Genomic DNA, 21,725 nt, shown 5'->3' with positions numbered 1-21,725 from the left:
TACTAATACGTTTACACCTATTTCATGGTCTCATTATATGGATGTGTCATAGTTTACTTACTTAGTTCCCACTGGTGAGCAATTAGGTTGACCCAATTTTATAACTAGAAACAACATGTCAATGAACATCTATAATCATCTTTTTAAGGTAAGTTCTAGAGGTGGGATTTCTAAGGCTAACGGTAGGCACAAGTTACATTTTGATTCTGCAGGTAGGACCTGTAGGAGGAAGGGCAAACTGGAAGACTGACTTCCGAGGGCTTGGTGGTAAACACACTCGAACACGTGCTACAGTTGTTTTGTAAGTTTCGTACACCCGGTAAGCAGGCAGGTCCCCAGCCAGGGGAAGCCAGGGAGAACACAGCCCCCAGGAGGATGGAAGGCTGGATGCTTCTTGTCCCTGCAGAGCCCTGGAAATACTGGAAGGTATTTTCCATTGCGGAAATGGGGATCTGGGTAACTTCCACTCCATCTGGGATGAGTCTACTTCATGTAGCCATCTCTATAGATGATAGCAATTACATTCCCCGTAACTTTCTGCTGACATTTTGCCATTGCTCACATCACTGTCCCTCTGAAGACGCTTTCAGTTACATACTTCCAAACTACCTTCTCTAAGAAAGGTTAGACCCATTAACGCTCCCACCAAACATCTGCGCATCGAAGCCCCTGTCCCCTCATTGTCTTGCCAACAGCCGGTTTTGCCAATGTTATGTTTGCCAATCTGTGGTTAAAATAAAAAGCTCATTTTGGTTTTCATTTCTATTTTACTAATTACTAGTGACTTTTAATTTTCACATGATTATTGGACATTACATTTCTTCTTTTGTGTACTTCCTGTTCATGGCCTTTATGTCTTTTTTGACTGGTCTGTTTACTCTTTTTAAAATTGATTCATGAAGGGACGCCTGGGTGGCTCAGTCAGTTAAGCGTCCGACTTCAGCTCAGGTCATGATCTCATGGTTCATGGGTTTGAGCCCTGCAACGGGTTTTGTGCTGACATCTCTGAGCCTGGATCCTGCTTCGGGTTCCATGTCTCCCTCTCTCTCTGCTCCTCCCCCATGCATGCTCTTTCTCTGTCTCTCAAAAATAAATAAAAACTTTAAAAAGTTTTTTTAAGTTGATTTATGAAGGCTCAACATACACTGGAGTCAGCATATGTGCCGCAAATATTTTTATCCGGGTGTTGTTTGTTTTTCAACCCTATTCATGGAGATGGGGGTTGCTGGTTGCATAGTTTCAAAAATCTGAAACACAAGATGTCTTTTGCTAAATGCCTACTGTAAAATTTTTTAATTAAAAAATTTAGGATTATCAAATATCCCAAACACACCTAGTCATTCAGCTTTAATATTTTATCATATTTGGAAATGTAAATCCTATGTTTAGATCAATTTTTTAGAAGTTTCTCTTTATTTTGAGAGACAGAGAGAGTGCATGTGGGGGAGGGGCAGAGAGAGGGGAAGAATCCCAAGTGGGATCCACCTGTCAGCGAGGAGCCCCGTGTGGGGCTCGAACTCACCAACCGTGAGATCGTGACCTGAACAGAAATCAAGAGCCACCCAGGCGCTCCTAGATCACTTTTTAAAAACTAAACTCATCCTGCAGGTGTCGCTGGTCCACATAAGACACCACCGTGTGGAGCTGGGGCATATATGGAGAAGCAGCAAGTGTGTGGAGGTATTTTTCTCGGGGCAGTTTTCTGATCTCGGGTCACAATTATGGCAGCATGTTCTTGATATTCACAGGCTGACGGCAGCCCTTTGACTCCAGCTCTTCTAATTATTAAGTATTATTAATATTGTGAAAGCCCCTAATTCTCAGTATTAATCCCTTTCCACTGGAAGTATCTAGAGCCATTTCTGTTTCTCACACTGAATTCTGATATAACTTGATCTTTTTCCCCTCTTTGCCCAGAGCCAAGCTGGAGACATCGCTTAAATGTTTTTGTAATAGAATAGTACAGCCATTTTTGAGCACTATAAGGCACGGTTCAAATCCCTGCTTCCAAGTTTTATAACCTTGGGCCAGTTATATGTGCCTTCAGTGTTCCTCATGTGTAAAAATGGAACAGTGCCCTGCAAGTTTATTAAGAAGTCTATGCCCTAAGAGTCTGGGTTTTAGTATCTCCATAGGTTCAGGAAATGAGGGTCTGAGATCAGGTGAGGCCAGCAGACGGGACTCAGATACTATACAAAGACAAAAAGAGCCTCAAAAGACTAGCAACAGGCCCTGAGGTAAGAAAGAATGGGGAGTGTGGGAAAAGCAATAAGGAGGCCAGTGTGGCCAAAGCATGAGTGAAGAAGGTGAGGCTGGCAGAGGCCAAGTCATGGAGGGATTACAGATCTGGGTAGGTAATTTGGATTTTACTGTGAATCTAAAGGAAAGTCATTGAAAGGACTCAAGAAGGCAAGTGGCATAATATGGAGAATGGATTTCTGGGGGCAAAGCAGATACAGGAAGGCTAATTAGGTGGCAAATTTAATAATGCTGGTGAGATCGGGTGATTCTGATGACAGTGGTGGTGGTGGAGGGAAGGGAGGTGGATTTCAGTCCTTGTGAGGGACCAGCAAGAGTAACACTGGACCCGATTCATGCAGAAATGGAATGCCAGGTGGGATCAAAGGACGGCTGGCACAGGGGCTCAAGTCCTGGGATCGGGAAACAAGGTGGGGACTGGCAGGACCCAGGGTTCTAGCGTCGATAACATGGAATCAGGCATGAACTAATGCCATAAGGAGGTCCTGAGCTCTCACTGTGGAAGAGGAGTCTTTGTTTCATGGCATCTCACATCAAGTGTCATGGCGTGCCCCTAAACAGAATAGTCAGCTCAGATTCCAAGAAGGCAGGTTCCATCACAGGCAACACAACATATATACAAAATACCAACTACAAACAAATACCACTGACCCTACAAAGAGAAGATAGTTATCAAAGAGAATACAGATTCACACAGTGCTCATTCCAGAAAGATAGAGAGTTGCAACATTATTCAGCCACAGGCAGCATTCCTCAAAGTGTTCTGAAGGGAAATAAAACCTTCTGAAGAAGTCAACTGACACTCAGTGTTTAAATATCATCCTCTGGGGGGAGTGCAGAAACGGATATTGCAAGGAATAATGAAGGCCTCAGAGCAAAAACTAGACATCCTAGCTCAAGACTGTAATAAGGGTGGCGCCATCAGGGAATTCAGACTGGATTGCTCAGGGGACTTCTCTCTCTCTCTCTTGGTCACTCAGGGGAATCCTGATGCTCACATCAGAATGCAGCATCTTTGTTTTAATTTGTTATATAACTTAATATGGGAAAATCTGATTTCATTGTCAGGACCCGAGATGAAAGGAGTTCTTCTCGGTAAACCCTTGCTATCCTAGAATGAAAGCCAACCTAATTACTCTGGTCTACCAGCCCCTTCACACTGTCCTCCTCCCCTTCTATCTCCTCCCACATTCCCACAGGTACTCTGCCCCAGCCCCATCGGTTCCTGCCATTCCCTAAACGTGCCTAGGCTTGTGACCCCCAGATCTTTGTGTTTATGGTCCATTCTCCTCCTTTCCCTAGGCATTCCCTGACTCCTTGTGCTTTCTTCCAATTCAAGGACTTTGTCTTGTCCCTTATTGTGGCTCCAAGGCCTAGAAAGGTACCTGGTATCCATTAGGTACTTAAATTAAGCTTGTTTCTCTGGCACTCCCAGAAATTTTATAAACTAACACTCCGTAATAAATCCCTTTTTGCTTAAACTAGCTGGAGTGAATTATGTTGTTGAATCCTAACCTGCTCAGAATTCAATACCAGAAGTAGATATGGGCAAAAAGGATTGGGAATTGGGGATTGGCTATCTGATTTAATTAGGTCTGAAGGCAGAAGAACTTAATTACCATTAGTGACTGGAATAGATGGTAGATGGGCACCTAGTGATGAGATAATTGTTAAATCATCATCTGTGGTCATCTGGAAAAAGTGCCCTCTCAAGGCAGGGCTTTGGTGGACTGAATGTGATAGAATAATATGGGAAACGTAAATAATCAAAGAAGAGTGGGGTGTGCTGGCTCTTTCTAACTTGATGAGAAATTTTTAAAGAGGTCACGTTTAGGGCTTTTATATCTTGGTTCAAGGCACAGTTAAGAAGCCAGAGTTTCAATGCTTGCCCTAAAAGAACCCCTTTTTACTTATGTCTATAGGGCTCACTTTGTGGACCCATAGGAATACTGTGAAATGACTGAAAAATCAGACAGTGAGAATAATCCTACAGGGTACTAAGTGACAACATAGATTTGACTTGTGTGAGTTTAATTAGTTTCTCGGTTAATTAACTGAGAAAGAGCTATCTAAGCCTCAAGAATTGAAATGTGATGCTTGGGAGTATTCATATTACTAAGAGCACCCCAGTTTCCCACCAAACATCCCGTGTCGTGCAAAGCAGTGGCCAGACTTGTATGATGAGGCTGATTTTGCCTTGACAAGAAGCCTCTAGTGTTCTCACTTGAGGCAGGTGCATGGCCTGGGGATGCCTCTTCTCAAGGCTCCTCCCCCCATCACCTCTCAAAGTCAGATTTCAGCATGTCCCAGGGGGCCTATTACAAAGTCAAACAGAGGAAAAGGGTTTGTGCAGCAAAAAAAGAACTATAAGATGTTGCTAATTTACAGTGGTGAATGCATGTAAAAATGGATTTCACTGATGTAGGACCAGACAGGAAGAATCATAATTTTAGACTGGGCTGATTATAACACTATGGGCAAACTTACTAGAGATTCTAGTTTCAACAGACTATCTGGAGCAGCTAGGAGTGGGTCTAGTTGATTGCTAAATTGGTTGATTGAAACCTAGACGAAATGGTTGTCTATGGCAATTGAAGTTGACTGCCAGAAATTAATTAGGAAAATGAGGAGGAGGAGATCCAAAGATCTGAGGAGATAGGAGTGTTGGAGAGGATTCTGCACATGCAACATGCTTATCTACCTCCCAACTGTGTCTCCTCAAATTGTATAATGGTAGCACCAATTTATGCTCTTCCTTGAATACGTAGTATGGCTTTCAGTTTTCTATTTTGGTAAAGAAGCAGCCTACCAGACACTTCTGATAGGTTCTTCCTACCACAAGAGTTTTCATTCCTTGGGTCAGAGCCAACTGGCTCTTTTTCCATCTGTTAGTGTATCTATTTCAACTACCCAGTTAGGAAATGGGGAAATAATCCCAAGGATGGATTTGTGGATGTGGTAGGATGATCATGAGATGGATTTGAGTCAAGACCTAATGCTTAATGCTCCCCATCCCCCCAAAACTGATGAACCACAGTGGCTTTCAAAGTCACTGGGGACTTGTTTTACCTCAGAGCATTGTCCAGTAATTCCCAAAAGATAGGGTATTTCTCTTTTCCCAGTGCACAACTGTCCTGTAAATGGCGGCAGACTACTTTAGGGCAGGCTAAGCGGAAGAATTAAATACATATGTGTGATGTCATTGTAGGGCTATGCTTCAAGGACAGCCGTCTTCCCTTGGTTCACAAGGCCCTGGATCTGTGAATTGGCTACTGGGGTGACTCAAGTCAAGCTTCTAGTCCCCAGTTTTTATAGAACAAACGGGACTTTAGTGATCTGCCCATCTATTTTGGTTTGAGAGAACCTATGGTTAATTAAAACATTTGATCATCACTATGGCTCTGTTGCCTATTACAGCAATTCTGGAAACGAAGTACTACTACTTGGTTTCTGTCATCCAGCGATCCCACCATCCCCGCGGAAATCAGGAAGCCATTTCAGAGAAAGGATCTCCCCACTTCATAATCTGGGACATGACGCTTGTGCAACCCTCACTAATGTATTTCTCAGTACTCATGATTCACTGCTATCTCTCCACCAGACCACACCCGGTCTCACGGGAAATTTTCTGTGAACAGTTAACTGAGAAAGAGAAAGAAATTCAAACCGTTTATGTGTCAACTATAACTCAATAAAGCTAAAATTGAAAAAAAAAAAAAAGAAATTGAAGCCCTGGTTTACAGATGTACATAATATGCTATTGTCAGCCAGAAGTGGAGTGGACAGCCATAGTTTTATAAACCCATTAGTAGTTTTATAACATTATAATCATTTCTAATTTTTCTTTTGTATCTCTGATTCCTCATTAGATTTTAAGCTTCCTGAAGGCAGGATTATTCCATTATACATGGTGCAATGGGAAAGAAAATCCTTTCTCTGGCGGGAAGGCAATGTCTATCACATCACCAATTAACTTACCCATTGTACTTACTGTAGAACACAGAATGGGACTAGATCGTTTTAAGTTTAACCAGATGATGCCAATTTCAGTTGCTGTATATCCATGTGGTTTCTTTACCCGAGCAAATCCGACACTGTCGCAGTACTCAGTACTCGCTATGCCGCTATTATCTAACAAATGCTTTTTGTGCTCCCCACAAAGCAGAGGACACCAGAGGTTCCATCTGGCAGAGGAAGCAGTACTTTCACCATCTCAGTGTTAAATCAGCTCTTCTTCATGAGGTAACTTAGTCCTCGGGTCTCTGGATGATCATCTCACCATCCCACAGCCCATCCCACACATCCACCACGTCGATTGTCTCATGGCTGCACACCGTGACTTCCCCAAACCGCGAATTTACCCTAATAAACAACGGCTCAAAGAGGGTTGGTATGTATGTGGCCTGGTTGTTTGCCTCTGTTTGCTAGTCACTGGTTTTACACTCTCCTGGCTGTTCTCTAAGTAGGTTTTAAGAAGGGAGTGGGGGATAGGATTTCTCATTGTAAAGATTATGATAGAGATAGGGAAAGTGGAAAAGTTTAGAATATTCTAGATTAAAGGAAGAGCATCAGCTAAGTCCTACCAGCAGGAAAGCTTATGCATCATAGAGGGAAGAGAAAGATGTTTAGTTCAATTAAACAGGTACACGTGTAGTATGTACTGTACGTTTTATTTTCAGGGCCTTGAACAATTATATTTGTAAGTTTCAAAGGGGCACCTGGGTGGCTCAGTTGGTTAAGCGTCCAACTTCGCCTCAGGTCATGATCTCGTGCTTAGTGAGTTCAAGGCTGCATCAGGCTCTGTGCTGACAATTCGGAGCCTGGAGCCTGCTTTGGATTCTGTGTCCCCCCCCTCTCTCTGCCCCTCCCCTGCTTGTACTCTGTCTCTCTAAAAAATAAAATGAGGGTACCTGGGTGGCTCAGTCAGTTAAGTGTCCAACTTTGTCTCAGGTCATGATCTCATGGTCTGTGAGTTCGAGCCCCATGTCGGGCTCTGTGCTGACAGCTCAGAGCCTGGAGCCTGCTCAGATTCTGTGTCTCCCTCTCTCTGCTCCTCCCCCACTCATGCTCTGTCTCTCGCTCTCTCAAAAATAAATAAACATTAAAAAAATTATATTTCTAAGTTTTATGAAAATGTAATTTATAAATTAACTTATAGGATGGCTGAACAATCTGTTGTCTAAGCCAATAGAAAACCCTATTTTGTTTGCAATAAAGTTGAACTATGAATTAATTCCTCATTTAAACTGTGTTTTTTAATTAATTTTTATTTTCAGAGGAAAATATGTGCATTCACTAGGATATAGGGGCAATTCAAAATAAATTTTCAATTATACTGAAAATTACGCTTTATAATCTCTTTTTTTTTTCACATAACATTTCATGAACATTTTCCCCAGAACATGAACTATCCAACTTCCTTATTAATGGGTTGGATGCATAGTGTTCCATTGTATGGATATAGCAAAGTGCATTTAAATTTTTTTTTTCAATGTTTATTTATTTTTGGGACAGAGAGAGACAGAGCATGAACGGGGGAGGGGCAGAGAGAGAGGGACACACAGAATCGGAAACAGGCTCCAGGCTCTGAGCCATCAGCCCAGAGCCTGACGCGGGGCTCGAACTCCCGGACCGCGAGATCGTGACCTGGCTGAAGTCGGACGCTTAACCGACTGCGCCACCCAGGCGCCCCAGCAAAGTGCATTTAACCAAAGCTTTACTAATGGAAAATTAGGTCAGTCCCAGTTTGTTGTTGTTGTAGTAAATAATGATGTGTTGAACATTCTTATGTGTAACTTTTTGCACCTATCTGATTATTTTCTTACTACAAATTTCTCTAAATGTCCTTTCTTGGTTAAAAGATGAAAACCATTTAGGGGTGCCTGAGTGGCTCAGTAGGTTAAGTGGCCAACTTTGGCTCAGGTCATGATCTCACAGTTCATGAGTTCGAGCCCTGCATCAGGCTCTGTGCTGACAGCGCAGAGCCTGGAGCCTGCTTCAAAATCTGTGAACCCCCCCTTTCTCTGCCCTTCCCCCACTCACATTCTGTCTCAAAAATAAATAAATAAATAAATAAATAAATAAATATTTATTTATTTATTTATCTTTATTTATTTTTGAGAGAGAGGTGGAGTGTTAACAGGGGTGGAGCAGAGAGAGAGGGAGACACAGAATCTGAAACAGGCTCCAGGCCCTGAGCTGTCAGCACAGAGCCAGATGCGGGGCTCGAATTCACTAACCATGAGATCATGACCTGAGCCGAAGTCAGACGCTCAACCAACTGAGCCACCCAGGCACCCCCAGGCAACTTTTTTAATGTGTTCTGTTTGCTGCTATATCCTTAGCACCTAGCTGGAAAAACAACAGTATTTTACTCAAGTTTTTTTGAATGAATATATTTTCAAATGGGGCACTAATCTTTTAAAACATTTGATTTGCAAAATCTGCAAGTGAAATGATATTAATTCTTCATCTGGCAAATAATTACCTAATTTGCCACTTCTTTTTTAGTTTTGTTTATGGTACATTTTGTCAAAGGAATCTCTAAAGCTGATATAATTTAATATTTGGCAGTTAAAGTCCCCTTTTTTCTTTTTAAAAAATTTCTTGATTTAGAGAACTTGATTTTCAAGTTAAAAAAAAAAATCCCATTGGCATTCTGATTAGATTTTGTGCAATAAATAAGTAAATTAGGGAAGCAATATCTTTATAATAATGAATATTTCTACCCAGAAGTACATGTTCATTTAAATAAAATCATTTATGTACCTCACTTAAATTTTGTAGTCTTTCCTATGTAGAGTCTGAACAATTCTTTTTATCTTTATTTCTAAACTTTTTTGTTACTGATATTTGAATGAGATCCTTCTCCACTAGCTTTCCTAAAGTGCTCATTGATACAAAAGCGGTTGATTTTTATGTGTGGAATTTGGAGTGCTGTACTCATTATACTGAATTCCACTGGTTATAATGATCCTTTAGGCAATTATCTTAGATTTTGTAGAATACTATCATCCATATAAAGACAGTGCAATCTTGTTTCCAAAGTTACATAATCTATTTGTCTTTCTTATTACATTACATTGGCTAGAGCTCTCAGAACAGTGTTGCCTTATGGTAGTGACAACTGACTTCCTCATTTCTCACTTCAATGGTGGTTCCTTTAGTGCTGAGTATAAAACTAGCTGTTGATTTGAAGAGGGGCATGTGTGTGCACGCATATGCACTAGGAAAGCATTTAACCCCACTTTGCTAAGGTTTTTTTTTTTTTTTAATAATCAGGAAAGGATGTTGAATTTATCAACTGCCTTTTCAAATTTTATCAACCACATGTATTTTTTCTCCTTTAACCTTTTAGTGAATTATATGGATTCTGATTTTAGTGGAATCCAAATACTGAACCATGGTTCATTCCTTGAATTGAGACAATCCAAGACAGGCATACCTCGTTTTATTGCCCTGCTTTATTGTGCTTTGCTTTATTGTACTTCACAGACATTGTGTTTTTTCACAAATTGCAGGTTTGTGGAAATCCCCTGTGGAGGCAGTCCACTGGCGCCATTTTTCCAAGAGCATTTGCTCACTTTGTGTCTCTGTGTTTGGTAATTCTCCTAATATTTCAAACTTTTTCATTATTATTGTATTTTATGGTGATCTGGGACCAGTGGTTATGACTCGCTCAATGTTCAGATGATGGTTAGCATTTTTCAGCAATAAAATATTTTTAAATGAAGGTATGTACATTGCTTTTTTAGACATGATGCTATTGAGCACTTAATAGTCTACAATATAGTGTAAACATAACTTCTGTATGCACTGGGAAGCCAAAAAATTCATTTGACTCACCTTATTGCAATGTCGGCTTTATTGCAATGATTTAGCACCAAACCTGCAATATCTCCGAGGTATGCCTGTAGGGAAGTTAGCCTCAAAATGCGTTGTGATTTATATTTGCAGATTTGTCTTCCTAAATATTTTTATTCTAGGTTAATATTCGTGTTCCTCTGAGCACATCCTAACTCAGATGGGAAAGGGGTAGCCAGCAGACACATCTTGGTAGAAAGAGGACTGTGTTTCATATTTGAAATTTGCCACAGTTAATCCCACATATAATGAAACCAAATGGCCACAAGAGCCTCAGTTTGTGTGTCACTTACCCTTTGGGGTTTCTTTCCAGCTCATTTAAAAGTGTGTGATCACAGTATTCAAAAACTAAATGCATTTTCCTTTTTCTCCTGAACACCTCAATGAGGTTCACAAGGTTTGGGTGCTTTAATTGCTGCAAAGGAATTGAAATACAAAGTCTGGTGATTTTATTTCTTATAGTAGTTTCTCCCCAGATCCCTTACAATTTGAACAATAGAAGGCCTTGCTTACCATTCCCTGTGCATCTCTTGTGGATAATTTTATTATGGTTACTCACAAGAGGAACTACTCTTGGTAAGAATCATAGAAACTTGAGGTTGAAAAAGAAGATGTTTTTCTTCTTTAAAATAAATTCTTTAAGAGTTTATTTAATGTACCTGTATATAGATTGTAATTAAACTGCTTGAATCTCTCTGGAGATGGCAAATAAAGTGCACAACTTAAAATATAGGCACTGATACCACAAACACTTTATGTAGTTTGTGAAAATTCTGAACATCCAGGTCATAAAATAACCTGAATAAAAAATTGAAGAAATGGAATTACTGAGTAAAAGGCCCTAAAAATTATTAATCCCCACTAAGTTTGCATATTGTCATGGGTTTAAACCCAGTCTGGATTTGCGTGTTGTTTTTCAGAAATACCAGATCCCAACGTTCAACTCTGATTAAGCTGCCTATTCTACGAGTCCCCACAGTGTGTTTTTAATTTATTTATCATGTTTTCATCTCTGTTCTTTGATTCTATTGTTCTCTCTTATGCTTAGACGTCTTATGTGCTAAATTCCGTCTCAAGCTGAAGGATTTCACAAGGCACCTGTTTAATGCTATGAACCAGAGGGAAAATTCTACTGAAGATAATCCATCATAGAGTTAACTATATAACTTATCATCCAATCAGGGTAATAAGCATAAGCCAAGACTGTCCCAGGCACATAGGCAGATACGGTCATCCTGCCTACAGCTAGGGCCACCATGTAAGTTAGCACACAAACCAGGAGGCTTTTGAGAGCTCGTTTGGAGGTTGTCGCAGGGGAACGCAGCTACTCCTAGACCCTTGACGGAAGAGCGGTCCTCCTGTATCAGGGAAGGTCGTCCTCTTCGGCCAAGCATGTAGCTCCAAGCTCCAAGATGCACATGGAGTGGTGAGGGAGGAGGAGGAAAACAGCCTAGCCAGCCAGATCAGCCAAATCACCTTTGGCAGTCCAGGGGGTGACAGATCGCCCTCACACCCTAGGGTGCTTTTGAAAGAGGGTGCTAACCAGACCGGATTCTGGGACAAAAGCTATGAATCAGGACATCTGATCACTCCTAGTTTCATATAACTCATCTTCCCTATTGTTTTCCAGTATATAGATACATCACTTTCCAAACCCTCTACCACTTACTCAGAAAGATATATAGGGGGAACACAGTATTGTGTATACAGTAGGAGCTGCATAAATACTTTGCAGGCCCAATAGTGATAGCCTCCTCTACTTTAGTACCTGTAAGCATGACTTGAAGGAAAAAAAAAATGAGTCTGCAACTATGTGTCTGCTGTTCACCAGTTTGAGAAAAAGGACTCCATTACATATTAAAAATATGTCCAGAGCATAAAATCAACTTGCCGTTGTCTAAGACAGCAGAGAGGCAAACGGGAGGAAACAGGTCACACAGGTAAGCCAGCTGCTTTGTGCTACACTGAAAACCACAGGATGGAAGTGAAACAGTGTCTCTACCAGGAGGCTAAGGGATTCACAGATACTAACCTGGTCAAACCCGGTTTGGGGTAGATGAGCAATACATATCCCCTTTGCAAATGAAATTAACTTAGCCCAGGAAAACAGTGACTTGTATCAGTAACACCGGTGATAAGGAGGACAAAAATCAAATCACATTTAAATAACAGGAGGATAGGAAGAAGGGAAGGGAAGTTTATCATGGAAGGAAACTGTTCAGGGCATGCATGGGTATAACATACCAAAAGCAGAAAAGGGGTACGTTATGGGAACCGTCACCAGAGACCAAGCTGAGGTGGAATCTGGCTACTTTTTACCTTCAAGTCAAATTGGGGCACTGTGACCCAGGAGGTACTACGAGCATTAACCTTACTTGCAGTCGTGGGTAGGCGGGAGGTGGGGGATTAAAAAAGCATTACTTTCATTAGAAAACAACCCACAGCCAGGTCAGACACACCCTGGAGCTTAGCTCTGTGATGTTGTCTGCTGACCAGCGCCCTCTGCTGGCTGCGAGGTAACAGTGAACCGGTTTTTATGATGGATGTACTTGAGAACTCAGTCGGTGTATATGAAATTATATTTTAAACTATTATTAATTTTAGGAATCGTGCTGCAAACAATACTTGGAAAGGACAGATAATATGATAATTATTATCTCCCTTTAAAAACTGACTTCTGGGGTTTTCCTAAAAAAAGATGACACATGTCAAAAGTGAAGATCGGCTGTGTGTTCTTGAGGATATAAATCACATTTCTGTTATTCCAAGTGTGGTCTCCAAACCTTCTGTGCCACCAAGGAGTTTGCTGGAAATGCTGCATCTCAGGCTGACCACACACCTTCAACTCAGTACCTGCATTTTAGCAAAGTCCCCTGGGGATTCCAATGCACATTAATGTTTGAGAGGTGCTGCCCTGTGCCTCAGTTTCCTCCCTGATAAGATAAGGTGCTGGATGAGAAGTGTCGCTAGGTTCTTTTCTGGTTCTAAAACCGTAACATTTCTAGGACAGGAAAACATTTCCATTGAAGACTTATGAATCTTACGTGTCAAATTCTATCAGAGTAAAAACAACTTTAGGGGCACCTGGCTGGCTCAGTTGGTAGAGCATGTGACTTGACCTCCAGGTCCTAGTTCAAGCCCCACATTGGGGATAGAGCTTACTTAAACAACAACAACAACAACAACAACAACAACAACAACAACTAACTAACAAATTATTTGTGAAAAATGTGTATACCTAGCTGGGGGAGATACTCAGTAGGTCTAAGAACCAGTGGAACACAGGAAGGACCAACCCCTATGGATGCCACAGTCCAGTTCTGGGGGATCCTGTGCCGGGAGATGCTCTTCTAGTTGCCTGTTTGTGGGGAGGAGGATTGGGTGGGGCATGAGTGGAGAAAGGCGGGGGTGGGGGAGGGTGAACACTGGGATGAAGGGACTCAGGACAGTAGATATTTACCAACCAGAATGGAAAGTACTTCAGGATCAGAGCTGCCAAAGTCCAAAGTGATAATCAACTCATTTTCCATAGTTGCGGATACCAAGAAATTTAAGTCCAATCAGAAAAACAACACCACTTTAAGATGCATTCAAATTGTAATTTGGGCATATATATTTCATCCAATACCATGAGGTTATAGATATATAGAGAAAGTTAACCTACCTTCAACATACGTATTTCTCTTAGTGCTATTTTCTTAACAACAGGATCATCTTCAGATTCCACAAATTTTTTAATAGCTACCACTTGTCCGGAGGTTTTGTTTCTGCATTTGAATACAACCCCATAGGACCCCTCTCCAATCTTAGCTAATTTTTCATACTTTTCCATTATGGTTGAAGTGACTTAAGGTACTGTATTGATTGCCTTGCAGCACAATGTTGCACCTGGAAAATAAGACGACTCAGCTTGATCAAGTCATCAAGGTCAATGTTCTCACAATCTTTTACAGAAAACCAATTTACTCAGGATGCCAGAGATTTATTTCCATCGATTAATTTTAAATACACTTAGAAAGATGTGAACATTATTTTGGCAGTTTAGTTCAGTCTTTATGTGGTTCTTTGAGCTACTGCAAAGATTTCATATATTTCTTTTTTATTTTAAGATTTTTATTAAAAAAATTTTTTTTAACATTTATTTACTTTTGAGAGAGAGAGAGAGAGAGAGAGAGAGAGAGAGAGAGAGAGAGAGAAGATGTGGGGAGGGGCCAAACAGAGATGGAGACAGAGGATCCCAAGCAGGCTCTGCACTGGCAGACAGCACACAGCCCAATTCAGGACTTGAACCCATGAACTGTGACATCATGACCTGAAGTCGGACTCTTAACTGACTGAGCCGCCCAGGTGCCCCAAGATCTCATATATTTCTTATAGTGGGTCTGTATTTACTTCAGTTGAATTAAGGAATTCGTGGAAAGGAACCTTATCTAGTCTATTTTCATTATCCTCAAGTAAATGATTAAAATATGATGCTGTAAAATCCAACTGAAGGAACATTTTTGTACTCTTGATTACATTGTTTCTCTTTTCTCTCCTCACCCATTTGACAAGGGGGGTTAGGAAGAACTGAGAACCAGACAAGGTACAAAGTGCTACACTTCCACCTGGTGGACAGAGGAAAGAGCAGATATGGACTGTCAAATAAAGCAGCCATTAAAAACAGTAACAAAATCTTTCTAGCTCTTAGCTCTTATATGTATGAAGGAACATATCCTTAAATTCTTAGCTCCCAAAGAAAAGAAAAAGCACAAAAAGAGGACAGATTTCTCTAATTTTTCACGAATGCTTTCACATCCATAATGATTTCCATGGAAATATTTAATTTGTTGGTCCTGCATCACCCATGTGTGAATTTTGTGGTGACTGGATTACATGGTAAGTAACAAATAAGGCCACGATAATTAAAGAAATTAGTGTAGGAATTAAAAATATAAAAATTCAAGTAAGTCTCAAAAATCCCACCCCACTTTATCCAGCAGAATCTTAATATAATCTAATAGTGATAATAAGAGCTAGCCCTTAAATAACATTGTCCTAGGAAAATCACATATAATTTGCACAACCATTCTATGAAGTAAGTGCGATTTTCATCCAATTATATGGATGAGAAAACCAAGGCAAGGTGAAGCTAGTATGGAATTAGAATCCAGGAGTCAAGCTCCAGAGATCACAATTTCAATCACTAGGCTATACTGCCTCTCAGTTAATTCAAAAGAATGCACAGTTTGGAGAACCATTTTATCCAGGTCTTAGTATTAATAAAATGTCAAGTAAAAGAGGTGACCCCTTTTTAGATTTCTCATGTTCAAATGAGTATCCTCTTTCTTTTTCTTTTTTACTTCACTAACATCTTTTCCACCCACAGATTGTCTCAATGGAGAAAGAAATCATCTACTCTCACTCGTCACCATAGAAAGACACAACTGGGGGAGTGTTTACCTTGGTAAATGACTATTACTAAACCATTTACAATGCCTCATTTTTTTTTGTAGATTCTATTCTTTCTTATTACAGGGAGAAAACTGAAGCATACACTCTTAAATAACACATGGAAAATGAAAATGAAGCATACACTCTTAAATAACACATGGAAAATTCATCACAGATTATGTTCTGAAATCTCTATCACTTATACTGTATTTTTATATAGGTATTATTATCTTAAATCTGTTTATATATAAACATGCATAGATTTGTTCTTTAGCCTAGTTACAGGTGGTAAAACAGTAGAAACTAGGAATTTGCTTTAGAAAGTTATCAGTATAGATCTTTGTGGATTTATGAACTTAACCTACTCGATAAGCCCTATGGTTACTGAAGAAACTACGAATATGCCAGAAAGCTTACTCATGATGTTCGTCTATGTATTATGTTCTGATTTCCCTCTAGATAGATATTTTGATCTATTGATCTATGATTTTCTTTTTTTTTTCCCTAACTGGCTTAATAATGATTGAGTTCTCAGACTAATATTTAGATTTCTTAGACACATCAACCAAACTTCTGAATATGATAAAATAAAACACCAGAAAAATAGTACTTTACCTGTTAACCTCTCAATGGTGTCTGCTTTCTAAAGGGCTTATATGTTCATGGAAGATGGGTCTGAGCATGCAGGCAGGAGTTAGACCACGACAGAAATTCCTCAAAGGGATTTATGGCTTTAATTCCAGCTTACTAGGACTCTACCTGAGTTTTAAGAAGCAGTAATTTCTATCTCTTATCTGAGGTACAGCCCAACTATCTGTTTGATGACTATCTCTACACAAATAGAATCGTTTCAAAGTCAGTTTGTTCTAAGCCAAATGCCTTCTTTCTTATCCTCTACCTCTACCTCTACCTCTACCTCTACCCAAAGTTCACATACCTGCTCCACATTCTACCTAAACGGTTTGTAAAGATGTACATGGTGGGGAACTTTGAGATAGCCAAGGATAATGATGGCTGTCTAACTCTAATCTTGTCACGTGTCTTTCACAAAGCTGTAGAAATCAACCAGGACAATAAAACCACATAAATATTGGGGCGCCTGAGTGGCTCCGTTGGTTAAGCATCTGACTCTTGATTTTGGCTTAGGTCATGATCACACAGTTCGGGAGTTTGGGCCCCACATGTGGCTTGCTCTCTATCTCTCTCTTAAATAAAAATAAACTTAATAAGAAAATGCACATAAATGAAATGCTTCCAACATAATAGGAAAGACAGAGGAATTTAAAAACTTAAGTAGAAAAGTACACTCCAAATTCTGGAAGAGATATTTCCTAGGATCCCACTAGAAGCCTCTGCAGAGAACGAATACAGAAATGCAGTGGGATCTGGAAAAACTGTAAAGGAGACAGGAGAGGAAATGAAGGGCCTGGGATAGACTTAAAATCATCCCCCCTTCCCCCGAGCCAAAGAGAAAATACATCACAAGTGGAAAAATACTGAGAGTGTCTCAGTGGATCAGAGCAGTCACCACAGGGAAAGGACTTAAAAGTTACGGATGTCGAGAAGGCATCAGTCAGTGTGACACTATTGGGGAAGAGAAGGGCAAGAGGGAAGGGAGAGGCTTATCCAATCTCTGTCAGAGACTGGAGAGTGAAGAGTAAAAGAAGCAAGAGGGTAAATTTGTGCCCCTGCAAGACAAAAGAGAACCCCAAAACTGAAGGACATGCAAATCTCTCTGCCCCTAATTAAAAAAAAAAGTGCTACTCATTAAAGAAACTGCACTTTGGCACATTGACAGAGCGGACTCTCTTGACCTAGGATTGCTGTCAACTATCACAAGCCAAAACTTGCCCAGGAAATCAAATAGACGAAAGCGGTCTCCACACAAACCTATTATTGGAAGAAAATAGAAATGAGAATGGAACATTTCAGCTGATGAAAATCATGTCCAAAAACCTAACAGTGAAGCAGAAGAAAACTAACACAACACTCCAAACCGATTTAAATATCTTCTAACATTCATCTGGATATATGAAAAGCACTTGGAATCAGAAATTCAAATAAGACCAGAAGTGAACAAAAAAATAAATAAATAAGAAAAAAAAAGATAGTTGATTGAACTCAGGAAAAAAAACACAAGAAAAAGACAAAATCATCTCAGAAATAAAGGCTAAAAAACAAGACACCAATGAAAGAATAGATTCCAATGAAAACTTAATAAGGGACATTAAAAAAAGACAGAACAACAATTAAGAGATTAAAAATGAGAAAAGAAAAAGTAAGAGAGTTTAGAGAGAAAGTGGTTGAAATGGAAGACAGGCAAAGACAACCCAACACATGTAATTAGAGTCTCCGAAGAAGAAAACAAAATGGTGGAACAGAACGAATAGCTCAAAGTATAATCCGTGAAATTTTTCTGGCAGCGAAATAAAGTCAAAGCGTACAAACTGAAAAGGCCCGTCAGGTAGTTGGCAAAACTAAATCAGAACAATCAACTCGGACATATTTGAATAAAACTATCAAAACAAATACTCTCATATCCTGCAGCCATAAGAGAAAGAGAGTGACATCAACCTTGTCTACAGGACACAGTGCAACAGTAGCCTTTTCAAGAGATTCAAGAGAAGAAAGTGAAGGCCAAGGATTTTACACTCAACCAAGCTGTCCTTCAAGTAGCAAAATCATACATAAACAGTTTAAAATATGCAAGACCTCCAGGAATATTGTATTCATGAACCCTCTTAAAGAATCTACAAGAGGAAACTTTCACCCAGCCAAGAGCTGATTGGGAAAACTTCAAGAAGAGATTTATAGTGAGCATTTAATATATTTAATTGATGACTAGAGCAAAGATGGGGACAAGGGTGGAAGAATAATATATAAAAGTTAGAAATGCTGACAATGTAGAAGGTAATGCAATTAAAGATCTGTTTAAATAATGGAAAAGGAACAAAGAAAGCAGAATAAATTGATAACTAAATAGATAGGAGTAAAATACACCATTAAAAAGAGGCAAACTAGGGGCACCTGGGTGGCTCAGTTGATTAAGCTCCAACTCTTGATTTTGGCTCAGGTCATGATCTCACGGTTTGTGAGTTTGAGCCCTGCATTGGGCTCCATGCTGACACTGTGGGGCCTGCTTGGAATTCTCTCTCTCTCTCTCTCTGCCCCTCCTACACGTGCATGTTCTCTCTCTCTCTCAAAATAAATAAATAAACTTGAAAAAAAACCAGACAAACCAGAGAATAAAAAGTTAAATAAGAAAATGGACTGAGAGCACTAAAAAAATACCCAAAGAAGTCTAAGAAATAAAAATCAAACACAATACATAGAGAAAGAACACAGGGTTAACATTATACATGTAAAAATTATAATATAGAACAATATGACAGGGTAAAGACTAATATCAGTTATATCAATAAATATGTGTGGGCTTAACTCATTGATTAAATGAAAAAGATTTCAATTTGGCTCACAAAGCTAGATTCAACTATAAGCTATATGCAAGAGACACATCTAAGACAAAGTGATTCAGAAAGGTTAAAAATAAAAAGACAAACAGAGGTATTCAGGACAAATGGAAATCTTAAGAAAGGAGATTTATGACAAAATAGAATTAAAGCTACAGGAAGCATTAAATACAACAGAAGGGGGGCAATTTTTAATGCTAAAAGCCACGATTCACAATGAAGATATAACAGCCCTCAAATAACATAGCAATTACTGTTATAAAGCAGAAACTTTATTTAGGACATGTAAGGAGACATGTAGAGAAACACATTAATCATGACACTTAAACACACCAGTTTGAGGAAAAGGCAAGGCCAATGGAAAACAAAAAACAAAAAACAAAACAAAACAAAAAAACATGTAACTATGCAGAATACCTAAACAATGAAACCAATAAGGTAGATCTTTAGGAGACAGATATATTGAATTATATACTCTGATAATCTAAAATCTACCTTCTTCTCAAGCACACATCAGAAAGTTTAAAAAACTAGAAATATTATAAAAACATTCTGATCACAATCAAACTAGAAATTAATACAATTAAAAAAATATATATATATATAATAAAAAAAAAAAGACCTTCTACCTACAAACTAAAAAAGCCTTCAGTTAAATACCTACTGGGTAGAGGGGGAAACGCAAACTGAAATAATGGAACTAAAAAAAAAAATAATGAAAACACTACATATCAAAATCAATGAGATACATTTAAAGCAGGGGTTCTCAACGGGGGGTCATTTTGTTCCTCAGAGGAATTTTTCAATGTCTGGAGACATTTTTTATTGTTATGAGTATGTAGAGGCCAGGAATGCTGCTAAATATTTATCCCAGGACAGAGCCCCACAAGAAGAATGGTCTATCTGAAAAGTTCATAATGCCATGATTGAGACACCCTGACATACAGAAATTGAGAGATAAAATCCAGGGATCGAAACAATATAGAAGAAAAGATAAAAGAGTAAAAATAATAAATAAATGCAATAATCTAAAAAAGAACTACAAAATAAACCAAAATAAAGCACGAGAAACAATAACATTGAAGCAGAAATAATAGATCTAATTAATAAACCCAAATCCTAGTTCCTTAAAAAAATTAAACAAACCTATAACTACCTTATTCAAGAAAAAAGGGAGAAAGAATGAATATACAAAATAAGAAATAACAAGAGGTAATAAAACAGAACAATTTTTTTTCAAAAATCATGAGTCTACTTTGCAGGCATCTATATTTTTATTTATTTATGTATTTATTTATTTTTAAGTGTTTATTTTGGAGAGAGAAAGGGAGGGTGGTTAGGGCAGAGAGAGAGGAAGACACAGAATCCAAAGCAGGCTCCTGGCTCCGAGCTGTCAGCACAGAGCCCCACGCGGGGCTGGAACTCACGAACTGTGAGATCATGACCTGAACTGAAGTCAGACACTCAACCAACTGAGCCACTCAGGTGCCCCATGCAGGCATCTATAAAAATGTATTTAAAAACTTAGATGAAATGAATAATTTTCTAGAAAAATACCATTTACGAAAATTTACCTGATTAAAGGTTGAGAATTTAAAGTGGCTTCTGGGGCACCTGGGTGGCTCAGTCAGTTAAGTGTCTGTTGGTTAAGGGTCTGTCATGATCTCCCAGTCTGTGGGTTCAAGCCCCGCGTCGGGCTCTGTGCTGACGGCTCAGAGCCTGGAGCCTGCTTCGGATTCTGTGTCTCCTCCTCTCTCTGCCCCTCCCCTGCTCATGCTTTCTCTCTCTCTCTCTCTCTCTCTCTCTCTCTCTCTCTGTCTCTCTCAAAAATAAAATAAACATTAAAATTAAAAAAAAAAAATAAAGTGGTTTCTGCATAAGAAATAAAGAAAGTTTATTTTTTTAAAATCCCACAAAAAAGCACCAGGGGTCAGACTTTGACTACTGTGGGGTAAAGAGGTTGGTAAATTCTCTCCCGAAAACACAAGGCCAGGGAAAATTGTCAAAAAAGTAAAATGAAAGCCCGAACCAACCCATAACAATTTGGGGGCTCTGGAAATCAACCAAAGGTAAAAAACAAATTGAGAAGTACTCATTCATGATCAGTTAGAATTCCACTTAAGAACAATGGGGGGTCTGTGGCTTCTGCCTGGACCTGCTGCCATTCCTCCTCTACCCTCATCCCCCCAGCTCAGCAGGGGCACCGCCACAACTACTGTGAACTGGCCATGAACCAGAAGCCTTACTCCAAGGGAAAATGTGCTTGATATGGCTCACACCCGTGACAGGCTGAAAACCCGTGACAGGACTGTCAGTAAAATTCAGGAGGAAACCAATGGGGGAAAGCCCCACAGCTTTGTAAGCCTAAGGATGTACTTCCAGGTGGAGTGAGCTGCAGACTAGCCAAAAATTTATGGGAAGATCATGGAAGAGCCCCAGAAGGGGTAGTTTGGCTTTCCACATATCTCTGGCTAACTGGGAAACTCTGAGGCATACAGAGGGAAGACCCAGTAGGGTCCTGAGGCAGATTTGAGGGCTGACTGAACTCTGAATGCGCTGCCCAACCCACGCACTGGTCCACTGGAAGAGGATGAAGGATTATGCCTAGAGGTGTTTAAGTACCACTGCTGCTCAAATTATTGGTGACCACCAAACTATGCAGACAGTGGTGAGTCCTAGAAAGCCAGGCTAAAATAATTA

General features: G+C 39.7%; 1 protein-coding gene across 2 annotated transcripts in view; it reads right to left on the bottom strand.

Annotated features, from left to right (window-relative positions):
• The window catches only part of CDKL4 (cyclin dependent kinase like 4), a 59,369-nt gene that overhangs the window by 29,258 nt on the left and 8,386 nt on the right, over positions 1–21,725 (bottom strand). For both annotated transcript variants that reach the window (XM_047851187.1, XM_047851188.1), the window contains exons 4-5: positions 13,787–14,010; positions 10,416–10,537 (exon numbers count right to left, since the gene is read on the bottom strand). In XM_047851187.1, the coding sequence (XP_047707143.1) occupies positions 10,416–10,537; positions 13,787–13,954 (290 nt within the window). In that variant the 5' untranslated portion in view covers positions 13,955–14,010. The remainder of the gene's footprint in view (positions 1–10,415; positions 10,538–13,786; positions 14,011–21,725) is intronic.

The sequence above is a fragment of the Prionailurus viverrinus genome, chromosome A3 (assembly GCF_022837055.1).
Source record: "Prionailurus viverrinus isolate Anna chromosome A3, UM_Priviv_1.0, whole genome shotgun sequence".
NCBI lineage: Eukaryota > Metazoa > Chordata > Mammalia > Carnivora > Felidae > Prionailurus > Prionailurus viverrinus.
This window is presented reverse-complemented; position numbering and strand designations above follow the sequence as displayed.